Source organism: Psittacula echo (assembly GCF_963264785.1).
Source record: "Psittacula echo genome assembly, chromosome: Z".
Classification (NCBI taxonomy): Eukaryota; Metazoa; Chordata; class Aves; order Psittaciformes; family Psittacidae; genus Psittacula; species Psittacula echo.
Window position 1 is genome coordinate 64773198 of NC_137742.1, and position 20203 is coordinate 64793400.

A 20203-nucleotide genomic window follows, 5' to 3' on the forward strand; every position below is an offset into this window, starting at 1 on the left:
AGGGCAGGGCTAGGTATCAGTCAGCGGGTGATGAGCAATTGTATTGTGAATCGCTGCTGGTTATTGGTTTTTTCCTTTCCCCTTTCGACCTGCTTCCTGGTGTTCACATTGGCAGGATCAAGTACTTCCCAGTGTACTGGGTGTGCAATGCACGTGGAGCTAAGTCCAGAAGGCTTGAGCTTTCACTGATCACACTGAACTGACACAAAAACTGCCTCTGGAAGACTCTGGTAAATATCTACACCTCTATGCCTAAATTCACTGAGCACTGTGCATGCCAGCTGCATCTCCATCACAGTATACTTGGGCCCCTCTAGAGTGCACCTGTTGTGCCCATCTGGAAAAGGAAAGGTTTGTTTCGATAGTTTGTGTTCAGCACTAGAGCTTCCTCACAAAGAGAAGTAGATATAACCAAAGCCAAGGCCTGATGTATACCAGTATATTGGTATACAGTGACCAAGGGACAGAGTTTATGTGAGAAGACAAAAGAGCACCAACATCACCTTAACAACTCACCCACATATATCTACTATAATACAGTTAACAAATCTTTAGCTGGCTTTCGTATTTTATAGCAGTTAATTCTCTATACAAGTCATGATCTGACAAAATGTCAGTTAGCATACATGAAGACCAAAGAGGCCCCAAATGGGATAATTAGTGAAATATTCCTGAACAGCAAATTTAAAAAATAACAGCTTATAGAAAACAGATGCCATGGCAGCACACAGTTGTATGTTGCAGTTTTAGTTTAAGATACAGCCTTATGAACCATAAAATATCATAAATTCATACTGAGATATGAGGTCTTTCAAGCAAAGAAAATGGATCTTTGAAAGCAATGTTAATAGAAAGTGGTTAGCACAGCAAGGCAAACGAAAAAACAAATTTACATGCAATTAAAATCCAGGCACTTGCAGAAATAATTCCCAAGTCTGTCCAATCAAAAACTCGGCTTATAAAAATAGAGAAAGAATCTGATAATTCATTAGTTGGGAAAATTGGTATGCTGGGGTTTTTTCAGCAACTTGTCAGACAAAACCAAAGGAAAGATATTTAAATGCAGCCTTTCAGAGAGGTGGGTCAACATATTCTCTTCTTTGGGAAGAGGGCAGGTCAAAAGAGACGTTAAGGAGGTTAGAATCCAATTCCATAAAGGAGATGTTGAAAATCAAGGAAGACAACAGAGGAATTTGGAATGCTCAGGAGATCCAAGCAGTTCTGAAGGGGTATCTGCAGTATCTCATGCTTCTGTAAAGCGTAAACTATGTTTGCAATTTCTTAGAATTACTTTATGAGAATTTTGCTATGGATAAATTGCAGCTTGAGAAATCTTCAGTAAGACTACAGACCTAATTTCTATTTCACAGAGAGACAAAAGTTTAGCAAGACAACAGGAAAAAGCACCAGTAAAAGTTACATTCTTTAATGTTGAAATTAGTTTGTGCGGGTTTTTGATTCCCTGAGTACTTTTGCAGGAACAAGTCTAAAGACAAGTTTGACCTACACTGCTCTGCTGAGCATTTGCAGCTCACTGGATAGCTCACCAACTTGAAAAACAGGATCACATTGTAACTGTTTGACATTAATTACTCTACATTGCAGTTTGCATCAATGACACACATGACCACTTACCACATCTCACCCATCAAGAAATACTGTAAGTCTACAACATCTGAAATCCGTTTGATCATATCATTAACTAACAATCATGATTAACCATGTACTCTTTGAGATTTAAGGACAGAAATGTACTTTTGGTTGGTTGGTTTTAGCCCATATTTCCTAGCTTTTGTTTGCTGAAGTTGAATCTGACCTGCAATATGGCATTAATATTTTTAATTTCCTGGAAGGAAATCAAAAGCTATAGGGAGCCTGAATTACTGATATTCTTTCCAAAAACTGTCATTAAGTTTCAGTGGGATCACATCTCCTTTCCTGAAATCATGTCATACCATTCCCTGCAGCCTTAAGATTCAATGGCCTATGTATGAGTTGGCACCACAATGAAAATGCACAAATTAAGCAACCTTCTGAAGCTCCTCAAAGATTTTCAGATAAGTTATTTATTCTCTGTATAACTCAAGCTCCATTCATGACTGGGCATTATTTGCACAACAAATACATTTGTTTAATAAATATGGAAATTAAAACACAACAGTTGGTATTTACTATGCATTTCTTACATGAGCTACCAGAGTTCATTTTTAAAAGATACTTCTATTAAAGCTTGCTTGTGTTCCTGCTTAGATTAATTACACAAAGAAATTTAACTCTTCAGGAAGCAGAGCAACATTGCTTTTTCCTTTCCACACCTATCTGTAACATTCTGTCACCATGCTCTCTTTTAAAAGCCAGTTCCTCTTACCTGAGAACTGCAAGCCAGTTCTACTTCAGGCCACAGTGACCATCCACTTGATTCTGTTTTAAAACAGAGCATTTGTGACAGCTTCAGAAGTGATACACCCAAATTCTGTTTGGGCTTCAACCCTACTGCACCTCTAGCTATCCTATAGGACAAAACTGATTAATACTTAAACATCAGCATTAAGACTATCATGCATTTTACATAGGATGTTTTGGTTCCAACATGATTTCTTCATTGAGTCATTGGCCAGTAAGGCACTTGTTTCCATCTTACCTGAATTATTCATGAGCCATTCCCCTGTAGGAATCAACTTAACTGGAAGAATCACTCAACAGAACGCTCCTGTCATATTATATTTTTTCCCCTTTATTAAGTTCAAATGTTAATCAAAAGCATTGCAATTTTCTTCTCCCAAGAAAGAAATGGTGTATGAAGCATTTATTCATGAATGTCTAGTAACCTGCCAGACATCAAACACATCACTTGGACTAAGAGGGGGAAATCTGTTGTGCAGATGACAAAGTTCCTAAAAATTACTGGATAGATACAAATAGGTAGGTAGAAGTAATATTTTGATATAAATACAATTTGATATAAGTAACTATTTGCCAAATCTCTAAGAAATAGTATTTTTCTCAAAATAAAAGAACTGGTACAATTGTAACTTTAGATGAACTTGTGAAAGAAATGAAAATCAGCTGTTGCCACTGAATAGACACAATTCATATAATTCAGGAGGATGATGTTTCATCTAGAAAGCTGAAAGCATATACAAGGTGCAACTAGGCTTCAATCTTCTATGGTTGCTTCAGCAATTTTGGAGGCTGAATATACTTAGTAATTTACAGGAAAAAAATCTAAGTATAAAACTTGCAGCAAATTCATCCTAAAATTCAATCTAAAGCTTCACAAAGTTCACACCTCTGCAAAGGGCAGCACAGGACCTCTTTTATTATTTCAACAGAATGTAAAGACTGAGTTAGCTCTCTGAAAGGTTATAGCATTCACATTAGAAATTTTCTGAATTGAAAGTGCTAAGAACTCAGAGCAGATGCACATTACAGGGTCTAAACTCATACATCTCTCCACATCCTACCCAATTCCTCCACCAATTTCTCCTATGCTCCTGAATTTTAGAGCTACCTTAAAAAATGAATCAGAATCAGAAACGCCCAATTCTCTGTCTGCAAATATTTAGCACATTGACTTAGGTATCATTTTCTCATAAATACAGTGAAACCAACAACAAATTCAGATCAGTTTATGTCTGAGGTCAACAATGATGCCAGGTAAGTAAATGCTTCTTACTTGATTTTTAAATACAGTTAAAATCTTTTTGAGGTAAAGTCCTTAAAAATTTAAAAGAGAACATATCCTAAAGGAGAGGCTGAATCCATCCACAGATTCACCTTTACAGCAGTAGTGCAGTGTTACAACAATTTTGAGTTACACAACAGTCATGACCCTTCCCCTCTGTCTTTGAAGTGACACACGCCCCTAGAGATAGAAAGAAGGAACTGTTCTTCCCTTGAACAGAAAGGCTGCAATTTTCCTTGCTCCTAAGCAGTGTCTAAAAACTGGTCCTTAAAAGTACACTTTCATTTTTGTCCTTTATCATGGGAAAACACTGACTTGAGTTTGTTTTTTCTGTTTCAGATAAACCCCTATTAAACAGTAACTGTAACAGAAATTGATGTTCACACCGTTTTCTCATGCCTCATATCAAGAGCACATAATGCCCCAACAGTGTCAAAACAGCTCAGCAAAATATCACCTGCGACTCCGCAGTAACAATGAGGTTAAAAATGAAATGACTGCTGTCTGAAGAGAGAGGTAGGGGTGATTTAATTTTGCAGGTAGGCACATAAGTTCAGGCTGCACAGCTAAAGAATGTGAAACTCTCGCTGATCGCAGGGAGACGAGAAAGAGGAAGCCCAGAGGGGAGAACTGCTATCTGAATGGGGGCAGACAGGTGAACAAAGCCAAGCAGAACAAGAATCGCAGAACTGTTTCAAGGTGAAGTGAAGTACATATTTTGTCTATTACAAATACCTGCTCAAAGAAAAAGAGAAGGGTCACAAATTGCAAGTGTTCAATCTTTATTGGCTAATACCTGAGTATCAGCATTATTGATACAGTCCAGAATGAAACAGACTGATCAGCAAAATTCCAGTTCTGCCTAACTCTCCATTGCACACAAACGGAAAAAACATAGAAACTACCCCACAGACATTCTCAGTGGGAAAAAAAAAAAAAAAAAAATAAGTCTACACAATCTTTCTAGGGAAAATTATATAAATGCTCTTTTAATCTAAACTTAGTAGTCCTTACAATTCTGATTCTACATTTGGCATACAACAGTATGTCTAGCACTAACTCAAGACACCCTATCTAATCCCTGAAAAGAATAGGGAACTTGATTTTGTACAAAGTTATAATCTCTTAAAGTACTACTTCAAGTAGAGCAAAGTATCAGAAGTTGATAAATTAATATACCATAGTATCACATTTTTCTCATTACCTTCTGCTAGTAATTATGGAAAAGATTCAAATGTAATGTAAATTACCTCAATTCTTCAAATGCTTAATTAAGATTAAAAAAAATCTTAATACTGCAACCAGTATATGACCCATTTCTCACCAGATCCATTAAAAACGTATTAAAAAAGCATATATATATAAAAAAAACCCTAAAAATTTACTTTTTTCTACACATCCACTATATATAAACACCAACCTTTCATCAGAAAAATGAAAACAAGGAACTAGAAAACTAAAAATTTATTTTACCTTTAAAACATATTAAAAAATGGTGATAACTTTAAATAATTATGTATTTTGCAAACATATTATCTATAATTACATGCATGTTCAAATGCAAATGGTCCATATATTAATAATTTGCCACATATTCTATGTTGCTGTTCCACTAACACATAGAGGAGTAGATATGTCTTAAGGTACTTTAAATCTTTTGTATGTACTCTTTGATACACTTCCTTATTGAGAATAAATCCCAGTATTCAAGCCCAAAACAATCTTTCATATGGCAAATAAAGTCCCGGTTTCAGTTCAGCTGTAAAAGCTAAAATATGTTACCTATCCTTACAGACACAGTAGGCCACAGCACAGCATATGGTCTGTTACAGCTACTGAGGTTTTTAATTATTACTTAGAAGGGCAGAGCAAACAGTTCAAAGCTACTTCCAGCTGAGCATCTGCTGCCTCTTACATCTCTGACAGAAAATGTGTAAAATGCATGGTCCAACCAGATCAAGTGGTGTATACACATCAACTTAAGCCATAACTGTGCTGCAAGCATTGCTGCCCTATAGCTATTGCAAATTTTTCTGCTGCATAGTGATAAAAGTACCTTCTCACACAGAAAACTAGTTATCATCTTTTAGGAAATAAAAAGGGAAGCAAGTAAGTATTTAGTGAATCTTAAACCAGAAAAACAAAGCAGCTGCCCTAGGATATACCCCCACTTGACTCCAAGCCAAAAGGTTAGGACAACCCTGGCATTAAGCAACACCAAACCATAGTGATAAGTATCAAGCTTTACAGCAACTGTACCCTAGCACAACAGAAGCAACTTTTATCTAGGACTCTTACTCAGCTTCTTGAAACACAAACTTTTTTCTCCTCCACTTTTTAGTTTCCCCAGTCATCTGTCTCCCACCACAAAAGCAGCAGCTCTCTGAACATGCAGTGCTGGGGCTTTGGAGGGATTGTGAAAAGGAACACAAGAAACGAGCCTGGTAACTAAGAGTGTTATGGAAGTCCCTAAAGCATAGGTTTTATGGCAGGGGCATGAGGAATGGCTGGATAAGAACAGAGATAGCTTTTTCTTTAGGATGAGTACAGCAATGTGGGGAAGGAAAAAAATGTGCATGAGATACAGGATGGTCAAATCATTAGTCCTAATAGGGTACTAAGCTGGAGAGGCAGCACTTGGGGGATGCTAGGGTGTAGGAAGGTGTGCATGTTTGTGAGTAGCAAACAGGAGTGAACCACTACTGCAGAAGAAACTGAAATGTCCAAGAAATTGCCATAACAATTTAGTCTTCATGCAGGTTGCGCTGGATTACAAAGGCATCTTTTTCCTCAAATGGCATAAGAAAAGCAACATCTTGTCATTAACTGACTGAATACTGTTAAAAAGGCACAGAAAAGGATGAGGCTTACCTCTTTGTGATACCAGTACACACAAACAAATTCACTTTTGTAGAGACACAGTGGCACAGGTTCACAGTAAATTAGATCTTTTATTGCTTCGAAGCAGAAACAAATACATAATTTATGTGCATTTATATATGCAGGCATAATAAACACAAACCTCAGGAGAAAAGCATGAACCACTATCCCTTTTTAAAAGTTTTGGTTTTAATTAAATTTAAAAGAAAAAAAAAGCAGGGATGTTGTAGAAAATAATGCAGCATAAGCAATTTTTTATCTAATGTAACAGTTGAGAAGAAAACCCTTGGTCTTAAACTAATTTTTGCCCCTTTTGAAATCAGTGTAAAAGTTTTCTTTTTATTTCAAGAGAATCTAATATAACAGTAATTTCTTGGTACTATGGTAACACCATCTTCCAGCTGGAATTCCAATAGGGTTATAAGGCAATGAAAGTAAACTCTTGAAGAGAAATAAATTTATGCTTGCCCTGAGCATCTCTTCACTTTTAATCTGACAGATTTCTAAACAAAAGGTGTAGTGGGGTTCTGATCTTATTTTTAGAGATTTCTAGCTTTGTCTTTTTCTTAAACTTTGCCTTGCAGATTATGAATATAGGAAGACTTAACAATGCCCAGCCTTTGTGAACTTTTTACATGTGTTCATGCATTCAAAAGACTGATTTCCAACCCTAACTATTGATTCTATGATTCTATGATTTATCCATGTCAACAGGTCCCCAAAGAATGACACAGTGGCATGCGGGAGATTTCATTTTGGTAGCAATAAGAACAAAGTGGATAAGGACAAAGGACCAAACATTAGAAGCAAACAAATTCCTTTCTTTTTAATCAATATCTTGTTAAGACTGGTGAATTTCACACATTAATCTTTTAGTAAGTAAAAAATGAAACAGACTGACCATTACAGCAAAAAATAAAATTGCAAATTAAACTCATTCTAATGCTGTTGCTTACAAAAACTGCTACCTCATCACGCACAACTTCCATCAAGAGTTTGGACTTTGAAGTACACATATATTTGAGGTAGTGTAATTTGAGGTAGAGGTAAATTCTGAATAGGAAAGATCTGAAAACAAACTTGGTAAACTCTTCCTCCCACATTGTGTATATTTTTAAAGCCACGCAAGTTCCACCAAAAATGTAAAAAAAAAAAAAAAAAAATTCTGTGTTTAATAGCTTTGAACAAATCTGAAATTGTACTTCACGTGACTGTATTGCAGCTACACAACCACTATATTATAGCTCAGATGAGACAAAAAAATTAAAAAAATAAAATGCCTGGAGGTTTGCAATGAATTGCTTTTCATTTGTTCAGCAACTGCTGCATAGTGACTGATCTAGTATTGTACAGCACAGGAAATTAGAAGTTAAAGCATCCATCATTACATCCTACAAATCCTGTTAACCACAGGAGCAAAATTAGAAGAACAAGAGGAATCAACAAAACTAAAAAGTGCTTAATGTAAGCCATGTGGAATTTGTTCTTTGGTAAAAAACATGAAAACTGTGCACTGCATGCACAAGAGTATTTAATGTAGGATTATAGCTCAATTAAGACAACTATTTCTCTGATTCTGTAATTCTAAGGCATTTTGCAGATGTCTGTGAATCCGAGGCTGTAATACAAATTTCTTTCTGTTCTCCAAAATAAAAACTCACATTTTATGAAAAGACACATCTAGTGTTCAATCCAGAAAAGTAATCTTCACAATGTAGATTGAAAGATACACTACTGCTCCAGATGAATCTAAAATAAGGTAAATTAAATTAACATATACAACTTTAAATGTGAATATAGTCCATATATGTAAATATTGCATTAACAATAAAGCCTAACTGATACCCTTGTTTCACTAAGTAATGCTTGGACCACGTCCCGGAGCATAGGGCAAACAGACTCCCAGTCCAGCATGAGCCATGCTAAGCCCAGAACTGGAGGCAGTGCCACACATAAGGCTGCGCACACAAGTGGCACAAGACTGCAACTTCAGACTCATAGCTATCACGGAGATTGCTGTGCTGTGCTTTGCTACAGGAATAAACATGCCCTTTCTCTGTTCCAACGTGAACAAAAGTGCATCTAAACTGTCATTAATCATATGAGACTGTTTTGCTTCAGATTTGTCAAAACTAATTCAGGTTTGCTGCATTTATCAACAGATACAGGATTTATCTAGACTAGGAGAAAAAGGTTATATAAACTTTGCTAACATAACCAAATTAAATTGTTAATCCATGCTAAGCAAAAGGTCATTATTAGCTCAGGGTTAACTAAAACTTCTTAGCTAATCTCCAACCTAATTTTGACCTCTTTTGTTAATTGCAGAAATCCTTTCAGTTAATATATTGCTAAGCTGTACTTACATCCCCCACTTCTGTAGTTTCTTGCCTTGCAGCTCATAAATTAAAAACAAACTATCTTTTTCTAAGACTAATTAGTGCCCAATTAGCTCCATGTTGTTACCTAGAGTGGAACCAACCGTAAAGACAATCATTAAGCATTTTAATCTGTTTCATGAATGATGCTTTTATGAACATGAACAAAGGAACACCAAAACCTTTATTTCACTTTATTTTTAACTCCAGATCATAAAATATTACTTTACAAAGCTTGTAAAAATACCCTATTCTTCTGCTTCTAGTGATTCCCACTAGAAAGAGGTACAGTTATACCACTGTTAAAACGGAACTAATTAAAGAACACATGAAATTGAAAGGATCTGTTATCATATTAATAGGTTGTATCCAGCCATAATAATTTCTTATTGCATCATAGTTCTTACATAGCTCCTTACACTGGGCTGGCTTTAGGGTATGGGTATGAGGTATCCACATCCATAAAATGTCCTGTTTTGTGGTAGAGTAGTTTTTGCTCAAGTAAAAGTGAAGTACCTGAGTTATAATTCCAAAAATCATTTCTCTACATTCACTTTCTTGGTTTTTTTTAAGTTGGAAATGTTCAGATTCTGGAAAAAACATATGCAGGCTTAATTTAAAAGTTCAGTCTGAGAGACAAACTAAACCTGGCTGCATTGTAAAATGTATATAAATTTACAAAAAAGCAATTTTAATAATGTAAGAAATGGAAGTCTCAATGTTAAAAAGAACTATCCAAATACCATGCCTTATGTTCATCTGAACTAAGTAATATAAGGAATTACAGTTTGAAAACCTACTGTAATTAGATCCTGAAGTTCAGAAATTCAATATATTTCTAAATGCTGAAGCCTTACCATTCCATAACATTCATATTTCTTGTCTTTTTTGTCCTGATAAAGGCTTCTTCAAAGTAAATTTATCCAGTCATATTGAGGATCATACTTGACACCCAAGAGACAACATAACTCTAAATTACGCTCAAAGTGTTCTTCTTTTCTATAGGAAAGGAAAATGATCTTCTATTACCTGAACAAAGGCACCTGGTCTACTGTGAACATGAAAACGCTTGTCCATTACTGTTTGTCACATTGGTAGACAAACTCTTGCCTATGAAGGGCCTAAAAGTTTTTTTTTATTACAGTACAGTCAACTGTTTGGATCAAATCCGGATTCATATTCATTTGCTAGCTGCAAATGAATCCCACTGTACTGTCAGTACAGTTTTCTTATATTTTAACATTATTCACCAAAAGCTCCATTCTTCTGAGTTTGCGCTTATTCTTTGGCATTGGCTTGTCATATAAGCCATTTTTGAGAAGATGCTCCTTGCTGTGATGGATCTGGGCACCATGCTGAAGCTGGAAAGAGCATAAAGCTTGAAGTGGACGTAGTATAGTCTGCAGAAAGATGAAAGGGTTGGGGAGACAAAAAAACCCAACTTTTTAGTAAGTTCTTTTAGATACATCAATTATTCCAGGTTTTCTATTCAAGGACTACTTAAAAATGCTGATAAAATATAATTTGGATTAAAAATACTGGTAAAGTATAACCTTTGGAGACACAAAGGGCACAGCTGAATAAGAGATGTACTAAAAGGAAGCCATATATCAGACGTACATCCATCTACCTGCTGTTACCCCTTACTCCTTTCCTTGGACCCACTCAATCCTGACTTCAGCCCCAGCTGCATAACTTTAAGTTATGGCTTTAACTTGACCTTAGCAAGGGACTAGAATCAATTACTGTGGCTCAGCTAACAAGCTATAATAAAATAAGTAACAATAACTAAGCTGTTTGTGCTTGCATGAAAATACCTTGAGGCAAGGTTTTAGAAAAAGAGAGGCTCATGATTAAGGCCCTGCTGTCCTGAAGACTGGACTGTATCCCTGCTTCTGCACAGTGATATTACTTAGGACTAACAAAGCCACACAACCCAAATTTATCTCAAGTGGTTCCTAATTGTAATTTCTTCATTTTCTGGTTGCCTGACTCAGTATCACAAGGCCTCATGTGCAGATGTGTAAAGCAATCACAAATGTAACTGCAGTCAGCAGGAGCTGAGTTTCTACCAAGTCAAATGTGACTCTCCCAAGCATAAAGGAAAATCAATTGACTTATATTTGGCATCAAACTATGTTTCCATTTTTAACTTCCATGGCTCTCAACTTCAATTCACCATCTTATACGCTGGGAATAGCACTCACTTAATTCAGAGAGGACATTAAAAAGTGCATAAATGTTTATGAAGCTCTTAGCTATTGCAACATTTATAGAATTGATAATTTTATCTTTGAAAAAGAGGCTGAGCTAATTCTAAGGGATAGGGATAAAACAGAATACAGGACTGGGAATTGCAAACACTAATGAAACATTCACCCTGTATCCGAGTAAGACAGATGTCCTAATGAAGGAAATTATGCCAACATCATCCTAGCACACCAAAGGAAAAAATAAATATACAAAACCCATTTTAATTTCATTATTTCAAATTTTTCATAACTCTAACTACTCCAATAAATAATTACCTTTTTTTAGCATAAAGGCATACGATAGCTGCACTGTCATAAAAGACACACAAGCTTCTAGAGAAGTTGCTTTATGCAGAGTTCCAACTTCTGAGCCACAGTTTCTTGTGTGGTCACACACTTTGTCCCAGCCTGGTTCTAAATGCAACTGATCTAATGTTAAGGTGACTCTCTGGTGCCACAGAGTATGCCAGGTGTGGCATACTCTCCACTATGCCAATCGCAGAAGCAATTTTTGACCTGGGAACACTTTTTAAGACATGCAGGTCAAGTATAAAACTATTCATTATCTGACGGAGAGTGATAGGAGCACCCCAGGGTGGACACTAGAATGTGCTGAATCCATGGAAGAGCTTTAAATCTCTTTTCACAGACCCTTTCTGTACTACATACTGGGCACATAATCAGATTGCAGACCTGGGTCTATGGTGTGAAATTACAAGTAGGTATTTTCCAAAAGGCTTATTAAACTGACATGACTTATGTCATCAACAAAGGATTAAGAAGGACATTATCTTAATCACCTCTTCCATCACAGACTAGTAAGATCACAACTTGCATGGAAAAGGCTAATGTCCAATTAGTATTCTTTGACCTGGGATGAACCTAAATTCCAGAACTGTTCAGTCACAATACCCTTCAGTGACATATAAGAGTTGTAAGCTGGCTGGAAGGAAGACATAACCCAGTGGGTTGCATCTGACAGTCACAGGAGTGCAGGAGGTCAGCAGGACAGGTTTACAAAAGCATTTTATCTTTGAGCTAGCTGTGAGGGGGTATTCAGATCATCTCTACTGTCTAGTTTTTGCAGAAAACAACTTACCACTTTCCATGCATTAATAAACTCAATTCCCTGTCTCAGTCTATCAGACTTTGGGTTTTTCAGAGTCAAAGATCACCTTGCTGTGTTTTGACTTCAGAGAATCACTGAAAAGTAAGTAAATATTCCGACACCAACATGTTACAAATTATCATAGAACCACAGAATGGGTTAAGTTGGAAAGGACATTAAAGATCACCTACTTCCAACCCCCTGCCACAGGCAAGAACACCTTCCACTAGACCAGGTTGCTCAAGGCTGCGTCCAACCTGATCTTGAATACTTCCAGGGATGGGGCATCCACAAATTCTCTAGGCAACCTGTTCCAGTGTTTCACCACTCACATAGTAAAGAATGCCTTCCTTATATCTAATCTAAATCTATCCTCTTTCATGTTAAATCTATTCCCCCTTGTCTTATCACTACATGTACTTGTATAAAATGTTCCTGTCCAGATTTTTTGTAGGCTCCCTTTAGAGACTGGAAGGCTGCTATATTATCTCCCAGAACCACCTCTTCTCCAGGCTGAACAACCCCAGCTCTTTCAGCCTGTCTTCATATGAGCATTCATTGAGCCTTCTGAGCATCTCTGTGGCACTCCTTTGGACTTGCTCCAACAGGTCTATGTCCTTTTTATGTTGAGACCCCCAGAGCTGGAAGTGGTACTCCAGGTGGTGTCTCACGAGAGTGGAGTAGAGCAGGAGAATCAGCTTTCCCTCCTTTTGATGCAGCCCAGCATATGGTTGGCTTTTGGGGCAGCAAGCACCCACTGACAGCTCATGTTTTGCTTCTCACCAACCAACATTCCCAAGTGCTTCTCCTCAGAGCTCTTTGTTCTCTGCCCAGCCTGTAGCTGTGCTTGGGATTGCCCCAACCCAGGTGCAGGAGCTTGCACTTGGCCTTGAACTTCGTGAGGTTTGCACTGGCCCACTTCTCAAGCCTGCTGAGGTTCCTCTGGAGGACATCCCTTCCCTCCAGCGTGTCGAACACTCCACACAGCTTGGTGTTGCTGAAAAACTTGCTGAGGGTGCATCAATCCCACTGCTCATCTTGACAAGAAAAATGTTGAACAGCACCAGTACCAACACCAACCCCTGAGGAACACCACTTGTCACTGATGTCAAGTAACATCAAGCCACTGATGTGGTTAATGGCTCAATGTTATTTGGACATCAAACCATTGACCACAACTCTTTGAGTGTGACCATCCCGCCAATTCCTTATCCACCGAGTGGTCCATCCGTCAAATCCATGTCTCTACAATTTACAGACAAGCATGTCATGCAGGGCAGTGTCAAATGCCCTCCCTAAGTCCAGGCAGATTATGTCAGTTGCTCTTATCCACCAGTGAAGTGGCCCCACCATAGAAGGCCACCAAATTTCTCCAGCATGATTTGCCCCTAGTGAAGCCATATTGGCTGTCACTAGGCATGCCCTTATTATCCATGTGCCTTAGCAAAGTTTCCAGAACAATCTGCTCCGTGATCTGCCGGACACCAAGGTGAGACTGATAGGCCTGTAGTTCCCTTTTTCCCTGTTATAAAATATGCATTATGTTTCCCCTTTTCCAGTCATCAGGAACTTCACCGGGCTGCCACGACTTCTCAGATATGATGATTACTGGCTTAACCCTTCATCTGCCTTCAGTATGACAGCAATATTGAATAAAGAATAGGAAAACTATAGAGACTTTTGGAATACAAGAAAATTACGCATTAATCTGAACATACTAGAGTTAATAACATAAGAAAAACAGTTTCTATTGGTACATTCTTGTTTGAGTTGCTATGCAATAAAACCATTACAATGCTGTTAGGATTTTAATTGTCAAATATGACATTAATTCACTGCCCTTCTGCTATCCAATAAAGAAAAACACAGGTGCTTACAATTACATACCTCTTGTATATTCTTATTTTTTTCCATGATTGTAAGAGCAACAGCTGCACATTCAAGTGTAGACAGACAGGTGTTTGTTGGCTGTGTACGAATTACATATTGACTTGAAATGTTGGTTTTTATCTGCACCTGAAAAATAGCAAACTCTACTAAAATAAACAGGTCAGTATACCAAACAAGATATTTCCTCCCTACACTAAGCAAAACACAGCCCCTTCCACTCTGTGTTCAGTTGCCTTCTCTCCTGTTTGCTGTTTTGTCTGTCATTTTGTCATAAATGACCTTATGCTACTTAAATACTGTAATACCCATGAGTTGCCCTAAGAGAAAAGAACTGTGCATTTGTTACTGTACAAACATGTAAATAAAACAGAATTGTTAGGGAAAGACTGAGTCAATTTTTAGCAACCAATTTCAGTTGCCACAGACCTATAACAAAAAAAAAAAAAATTATTCACCTATGCTTGTTTTATTGCACTCTAAACACACATATGATCCAAGTACAACAGACAATGACTGTCTAGTCACTGACGCTATTTACCTTGGTTAAATATTGATCAAGTTCTGAATGAAAGACTTTTAGAAACTACATTTATTCACATAATGTACTAGGTCACTGATTAGAATTATTTGCTTACCTAAATCATGTTTGAATATTATTTATAGGCTCTGTCTCAAATGACAACCACCCTGTACTATCTCACAAGGAAAGGTTTTTAGGGAAAAGAAAATGAGTACACCCACTACACTGCCTGTTTTATCAGCTCCAAAAGCTTTAACTCAGTTTATAAACAGCAGTTGAAACATCAAAGAACTTATTAAACTTCGTGTGAAAATTTAGGTATTATTCATTTATTCCTAAAATTTGCATTTCCACATGTTTCAATATAATCTGCCAAACAAGTTAATGTTTTAGCAACATTGTGACTACTCTTAACCAAAAATTATCAGTTTCTTCTCAAAAAAATTATAGTACAGTGCAAAAAACCCTAAGGAATTATTATAAAAGAGCAAGTCAATTTTCTCTTTTTTTTAATCTCATCCCACAAACTCTTATTCTTTCTTCTTCTTGAGAAAATGAGTGACTGTTTCCCATGGGCATTAAAATATTGCTCCCATTCTGCTTGCCAGACAAAAGGCTTTTCACATACCTTACTTTACTGTTTTCCCTCCACTTTTTCCATTTTGCTTTTATTTGTAATGCAATTTCCTTCAACTCTTTTATATGCAGTCACCCACTCTTAAAGGTTCGAGGTATCTTACCACATCTTCCAAAATCCATTTTGTTCCCTTGAGTGAAGATCGATGCTTTTGTTATTATAAGGCTGCTTACCACAATAATTAACTGCAAAGCACTGTATTTTTAATCAGGTTATATGATTAGCAGCTGTTAATTGAACTGAAAATGAACCAGTAGTCTCAAAGACCATATAAATGCATCTTTCATAGAATCACAGGATAGTTAGGGTTGGAAAGGACCTTAAGATCATCTAGTTCCAACCCCCCTGCCATGGGCAGGGACACCTCACACTAAACCATGTCAACCAAAGGCTCTCTCCAACCTGGCCTTGAACACCACCAGGGATGGAGCATTCACAACCTCCCTGGGCAACCCATTCCAGGGCCTCAACACCCTCACAGTAAAGAATTTCTTCCTTATATCCAATCTAAACTTCCTCTGTTTAAGTTTTAACCCATTACCCCTTGTCCTGTCACTACAGTCCCTGATGAATAGTTCCTCCCCAGCATCTTCGTAGGTCCCCTTCAGATACCAGAAGGCTGCTATGAGGTCTCCATGCAGCCTTCTCTTCTCCAGGCTGAACAGACCCAACTTTCTCAGCCTATCTTCATATGGGAGGTGCTTCGGCTCCTGAGCATCCTCGTGGCCCTCCTCTGGACTTGTTCCAACAGTTCCATGTCCTTTTTATGTTGAGGACACCAGAACTGCACACAATACTCCAAGTGAGGTCTCACGAGAGCAGAGTAGAGGGGCAGGATCACCTTCTTCAACCTGCTGGTCACACTCCTTTTGATGCAGCCCAGGATACTGTTGGCTTTCTGGGCTGCAAGCGCACACTGAAGCCAGCTCATGTTCATTTTCTCATCAACCAACACCCCCAAGTCCGTCTCCACAGGGCTGCTCTGAATCTCTTCGTTGCCCAACCTGTAGCTGTGCCTGGGATGGCTGTGACCCAGGTGCAGGACCTTGCACTTGGCGTGGTTAAACTTCATAAGGTTGGCATCAGCCCACCTCACAAGCGTGTCGAGGTCCCTCTGGATGGCATTCCTTCCATCCAGCGTATCAACTGAACCACACAGCTTGGTGTCATTGGCAAACTTGCTGAGGGCGCACTCAATCCCACTGTCCGTGTCACCGACAAAGATGTTGAACAAGACCGGTCCCAACACCAATCCCTGAGGGACACCACTCGTTACCGGTCTCCAGCTGGGCATTGAGCCATTGATCACAACTCTTTGCGTGTGGCCATCCAGACAGTTCTTTATCCACCGAGTGGTCCACCCATCAAATTGATGTCTCTCCAATTTAGAGACAAGGATGTCATGTGGGACAGTGTTGAATGCTTTGCACAAGTCGAGGTAGATGACATCAACTGCTCTACCCCTGTCCATCAGTTCCTTAGCCCCATCATAGGATGCCATCAAATTGGTCAGGCAGGATTTCCTCTTAGTGAAGCCATGCTGACTACCAACCACCTCCTTGTTTTTCATGTGCTTTAGCATGCCTTCCAGGAGAATCTGCTCCAAGATTTTGTCAGGCACAGAGGTGAGACTGACTGGTCTGTAATTCCCTGGGTCATCCATTTTCCCCTTCTTGAAAATGGGGGTTATATTTCCCTTTTCCCAGTTGTCAGTAACTTCACCTGACTGCCACGATTTTTCAAATATGATGGCCAGTGGCTTAGCAACTTCATTCACCAGCTCCTTCAGGACCAATGGATGGATTTCAACAGGTCCCATGGACTTGTGCGTGTTCAGGTTCTTAAGATGCTCTTGAACCAGATCCTCTCCTACAGTGGGCCCAAGGTCTTTATTCTCACAGTCCCTGCGTCTGCCTTCCAAGACTTGGGTGGTGCAGTCAGAGCATTTGTCAGCGAAGACTCAGGAAAAGAAGTCATTAAGAACCTCAGCCTTCTCCAAATCCAGGGTAGCCAGTTCTCCTGATAGCTTCCAGAGAGGGTCCACGTTGTCCCTAATCTGTCTTTTATTTGCAATATACCTACAGAATCCCTTCCTGTTATCTTTCACATCCCTAGCCAAGTTTAATTCTAACTGGGCCTTAGCTTTCCTAACCTGGTCCCTAGCTTCCCGGACAGCATCCCTGTATTCTTCCCAGGATGCCTGTCCCTGCTTCCACCTTTTATGAGCCTCTTTTTTCCCCCTCTAAGTTTCCTCAGCAACTCCTTATCCATCCAAGGAGGTCTCCTGGCCCTCCTGCTGCACTTCTTCTAGTCAGGGCACAACATTCCTGAGCTTGTAGTAAGCGATTCTTGAATATCAACCAACAGTCTTGGGCCCCCCTGCCCTCTAGGGCTATACCCCATGGAACCTTACTAAGCAGGTTCCTAAAGAGGCCAAAGTCTGCTCTCTTGAAGTCCAGGGAAATGAGCTTGCTGCACGCTCTTCTCACTGTCCTGAGGATCTCAAACTCGACCATTTCATGATCGCTGCAACCAAGGCTGCCCTGAAGCGTCACATTTCCAACCAGCCCTTCCTTGTTGGTGAGCACGAGGTCAAGCATGGCACCTCTCCTTGTCGGCTCCTCTATTACTTGCAGAAGGAAGTTGTCTTCCACACAATCGAGGAACCTCCTGGATTGCTTGTGCCGGGCCCTACGGTTCCTCCAACATATGTCAGGGTGGTTGAAGTCTCCTATGAGAACAAGGGCCTGTGAGTGTAAGGCTGCTCCTAGCTGTCTATAGAGTTCTTTATCCACAGATTCCTCTTGATCAGGCAGTCTGTAACAGATCCCCACAGTAATGTCCCCCATAGCTGTTCTCCCTTTAACCCGGACCCACAAACTCTCTGTTGACTGCTTCCCTGTCCCCCGACAGAGTTCCATACTCTCCAGCTTATCCCTAACATAAATAGCAACTCCCCTTCTCCTCCTGCCAGGCCTGTCTTTTCTAAAGAGCCTGTAACCTTCCATTCCAATACTCCAGTCATAGGAGCCATCCCAACATGTTTCTGTGGTACCTATTATATCATATCCCTGCAGACGTGCACACATCTCTATTTCCTCTTGTTTGCTCCCCATACTATGGGTGTTTGTACAGAGGCATCCTGCAGCGGCTGGAATATCTCTACATTGCTCCAAACATTTATTATAGGTGCTGGCAACTGACTGGGTGTGTTGGGATGGAATGATGCCCCCCTGCCCTAACAATTCCAGTTTAAAGCTTTCTTGACCAGCCTGGCAAGCATTCTACCTAAACCGCTCTTCCCCTTCATTGTCAGACCAGCTCCACCAGCCTCCAGGAGACCTGACTTCCCAAACTGAGTCCTATGTTCTAGATACCCAAACCCCTGACTATGGCACCACTGCTCTAACCGTTTATTAACCTGCCAAATCCACCTGGCCTTTTTAAGGTCCTCCCCTTTATCCTGGAGAATTGACTAAAAGACTATCTGAGCTCCAGAGCCCCTAACCACCTCTCCCAGGGCTCTGTAGTCCTTCCTAATGTTCTCTGGGCTACTGCTATCTATATCACTATCACCCACATGGACGTCTAGAAGTGGGTAATAGTCAGTGGGACTTACTAGACCATGCAGCCTCTCTGCAACATCCCTGGATCTGAGCCTCTTGTAGGCAACACACCTCCCTTGAGACTGGATCAGGCTGACAGATGGGTGCCTCTGTGCCTTTTAAAGTAGAATCCCCCACTACTATGACCCACTGCTTTTTCCTGGCAGCACCATTACTGATCTTTACCAGTGCATCAGCCGGTTGTTCACGTGCTGGTGTGAGTTTCATTAGCCCCCTGCAGAACTGCGAAGCGGTTCTGGGTGGGGACATCAGATTCAGGAGGAAGCCCCTCACTTATAATTGTCCTTTTCCTCCTTTTTTTGTTGGCTTTTTTTGCTACTAGCTGTCAGCTTTCTGGGTTAGCAGCCTTCTTCTTTCCTCCATGAGCTACAGTGGACGCTTGAGGCCCCTGCAAAGTATGGGCCTGGAGCAAGCAGTCCTGATTTCTCTCAGCTTCCCTGACACCTTTTCAGCCTATTGACAGTGTCCCACAGGTCAGCCCCTGCTGCAGGACGACCTCCACCAGGGAGCACTGAGTGCAGCCCTGCCCATTGTGCACCCTCTCTTCACGTGACCAGTGGAGGCACTCTCTACACTCCGAGGTCTGCGCTGCAGCCTCCCCTCTCATCGGCTCTGTCTGGGTAGGGGCAGCCAGAGCAGAGATCCCAGATCAGGCCCTGGTCATGAGGCTAGTGCTCACCATAGCACTCATCTGCCTGCACGAAATGCCACGCAAACTTCTTGAACATACTTACTATTCTTAGCTATTTGAAAGTAATGGTTACAGGTATTAATATTACTGCAAATTCAATGGTCATCTCCACTTAAAACTCATTTTTATTTTCTGCATCTACTCGGCATATTTCTGCAAATGAATTGGCACAATGTATGACAAATTACTCAATGAATGCCTATTACTTACTATAAAATCAAACCTGATATTAAATATTGAAACTCAAGGTAGTTGAAATAGTTGATTACTCAATGTCTGCAAACTCAGGGTCTTTAGTTTCTAGCTCTGTATGCTGACTGTCTAAAAAAATAATTTATACCTAGCATCTCATGAGCAGATTATACTTGCTATTACACTCTACTGGAAGACCATTGTACAATCTTTAATTTATAGGAATACTGTAGAATCTTTATCTATCGTATAAAAGATATTAATAGTTATTGATTATTCAACCGCAAACTTAGCTCACCTTCTACGGAATAGATCCAGGGCAGATTTAAGAATGAAGCTAGTGG

General features: G+C 39.5%; 1 protein-coding gene across 1 annotated transcript in view; it reads right to left on the reverse strand.

The window, feature by feature from the left end:
- Window positions 1–9832: 9832 nt before the first annotated feature.
- The window catches only part of DTWD2 (DTW domain containing 2), a gene marked incomplete at its 5' end in the record, with an annotated part of 94441 nt that continues 84070 nt past the window's right edge, over window positions 9833–20203 (reverse strand). Inside the window, 2 exons of the mRNA XM_080638335.1 lie at window positions 9833–10343; window positions 14191–14319. Coding sequence (XP_080494461.1) covers window positions 10173–10343; window positions 14191–14319 — 300 coding nt within the window. The 3' untranslated portion in view covers window positions 9833–10172. The remainder of the gene's footprint in view (window positions 10344–14190; window positions 14320–20203) is intronic.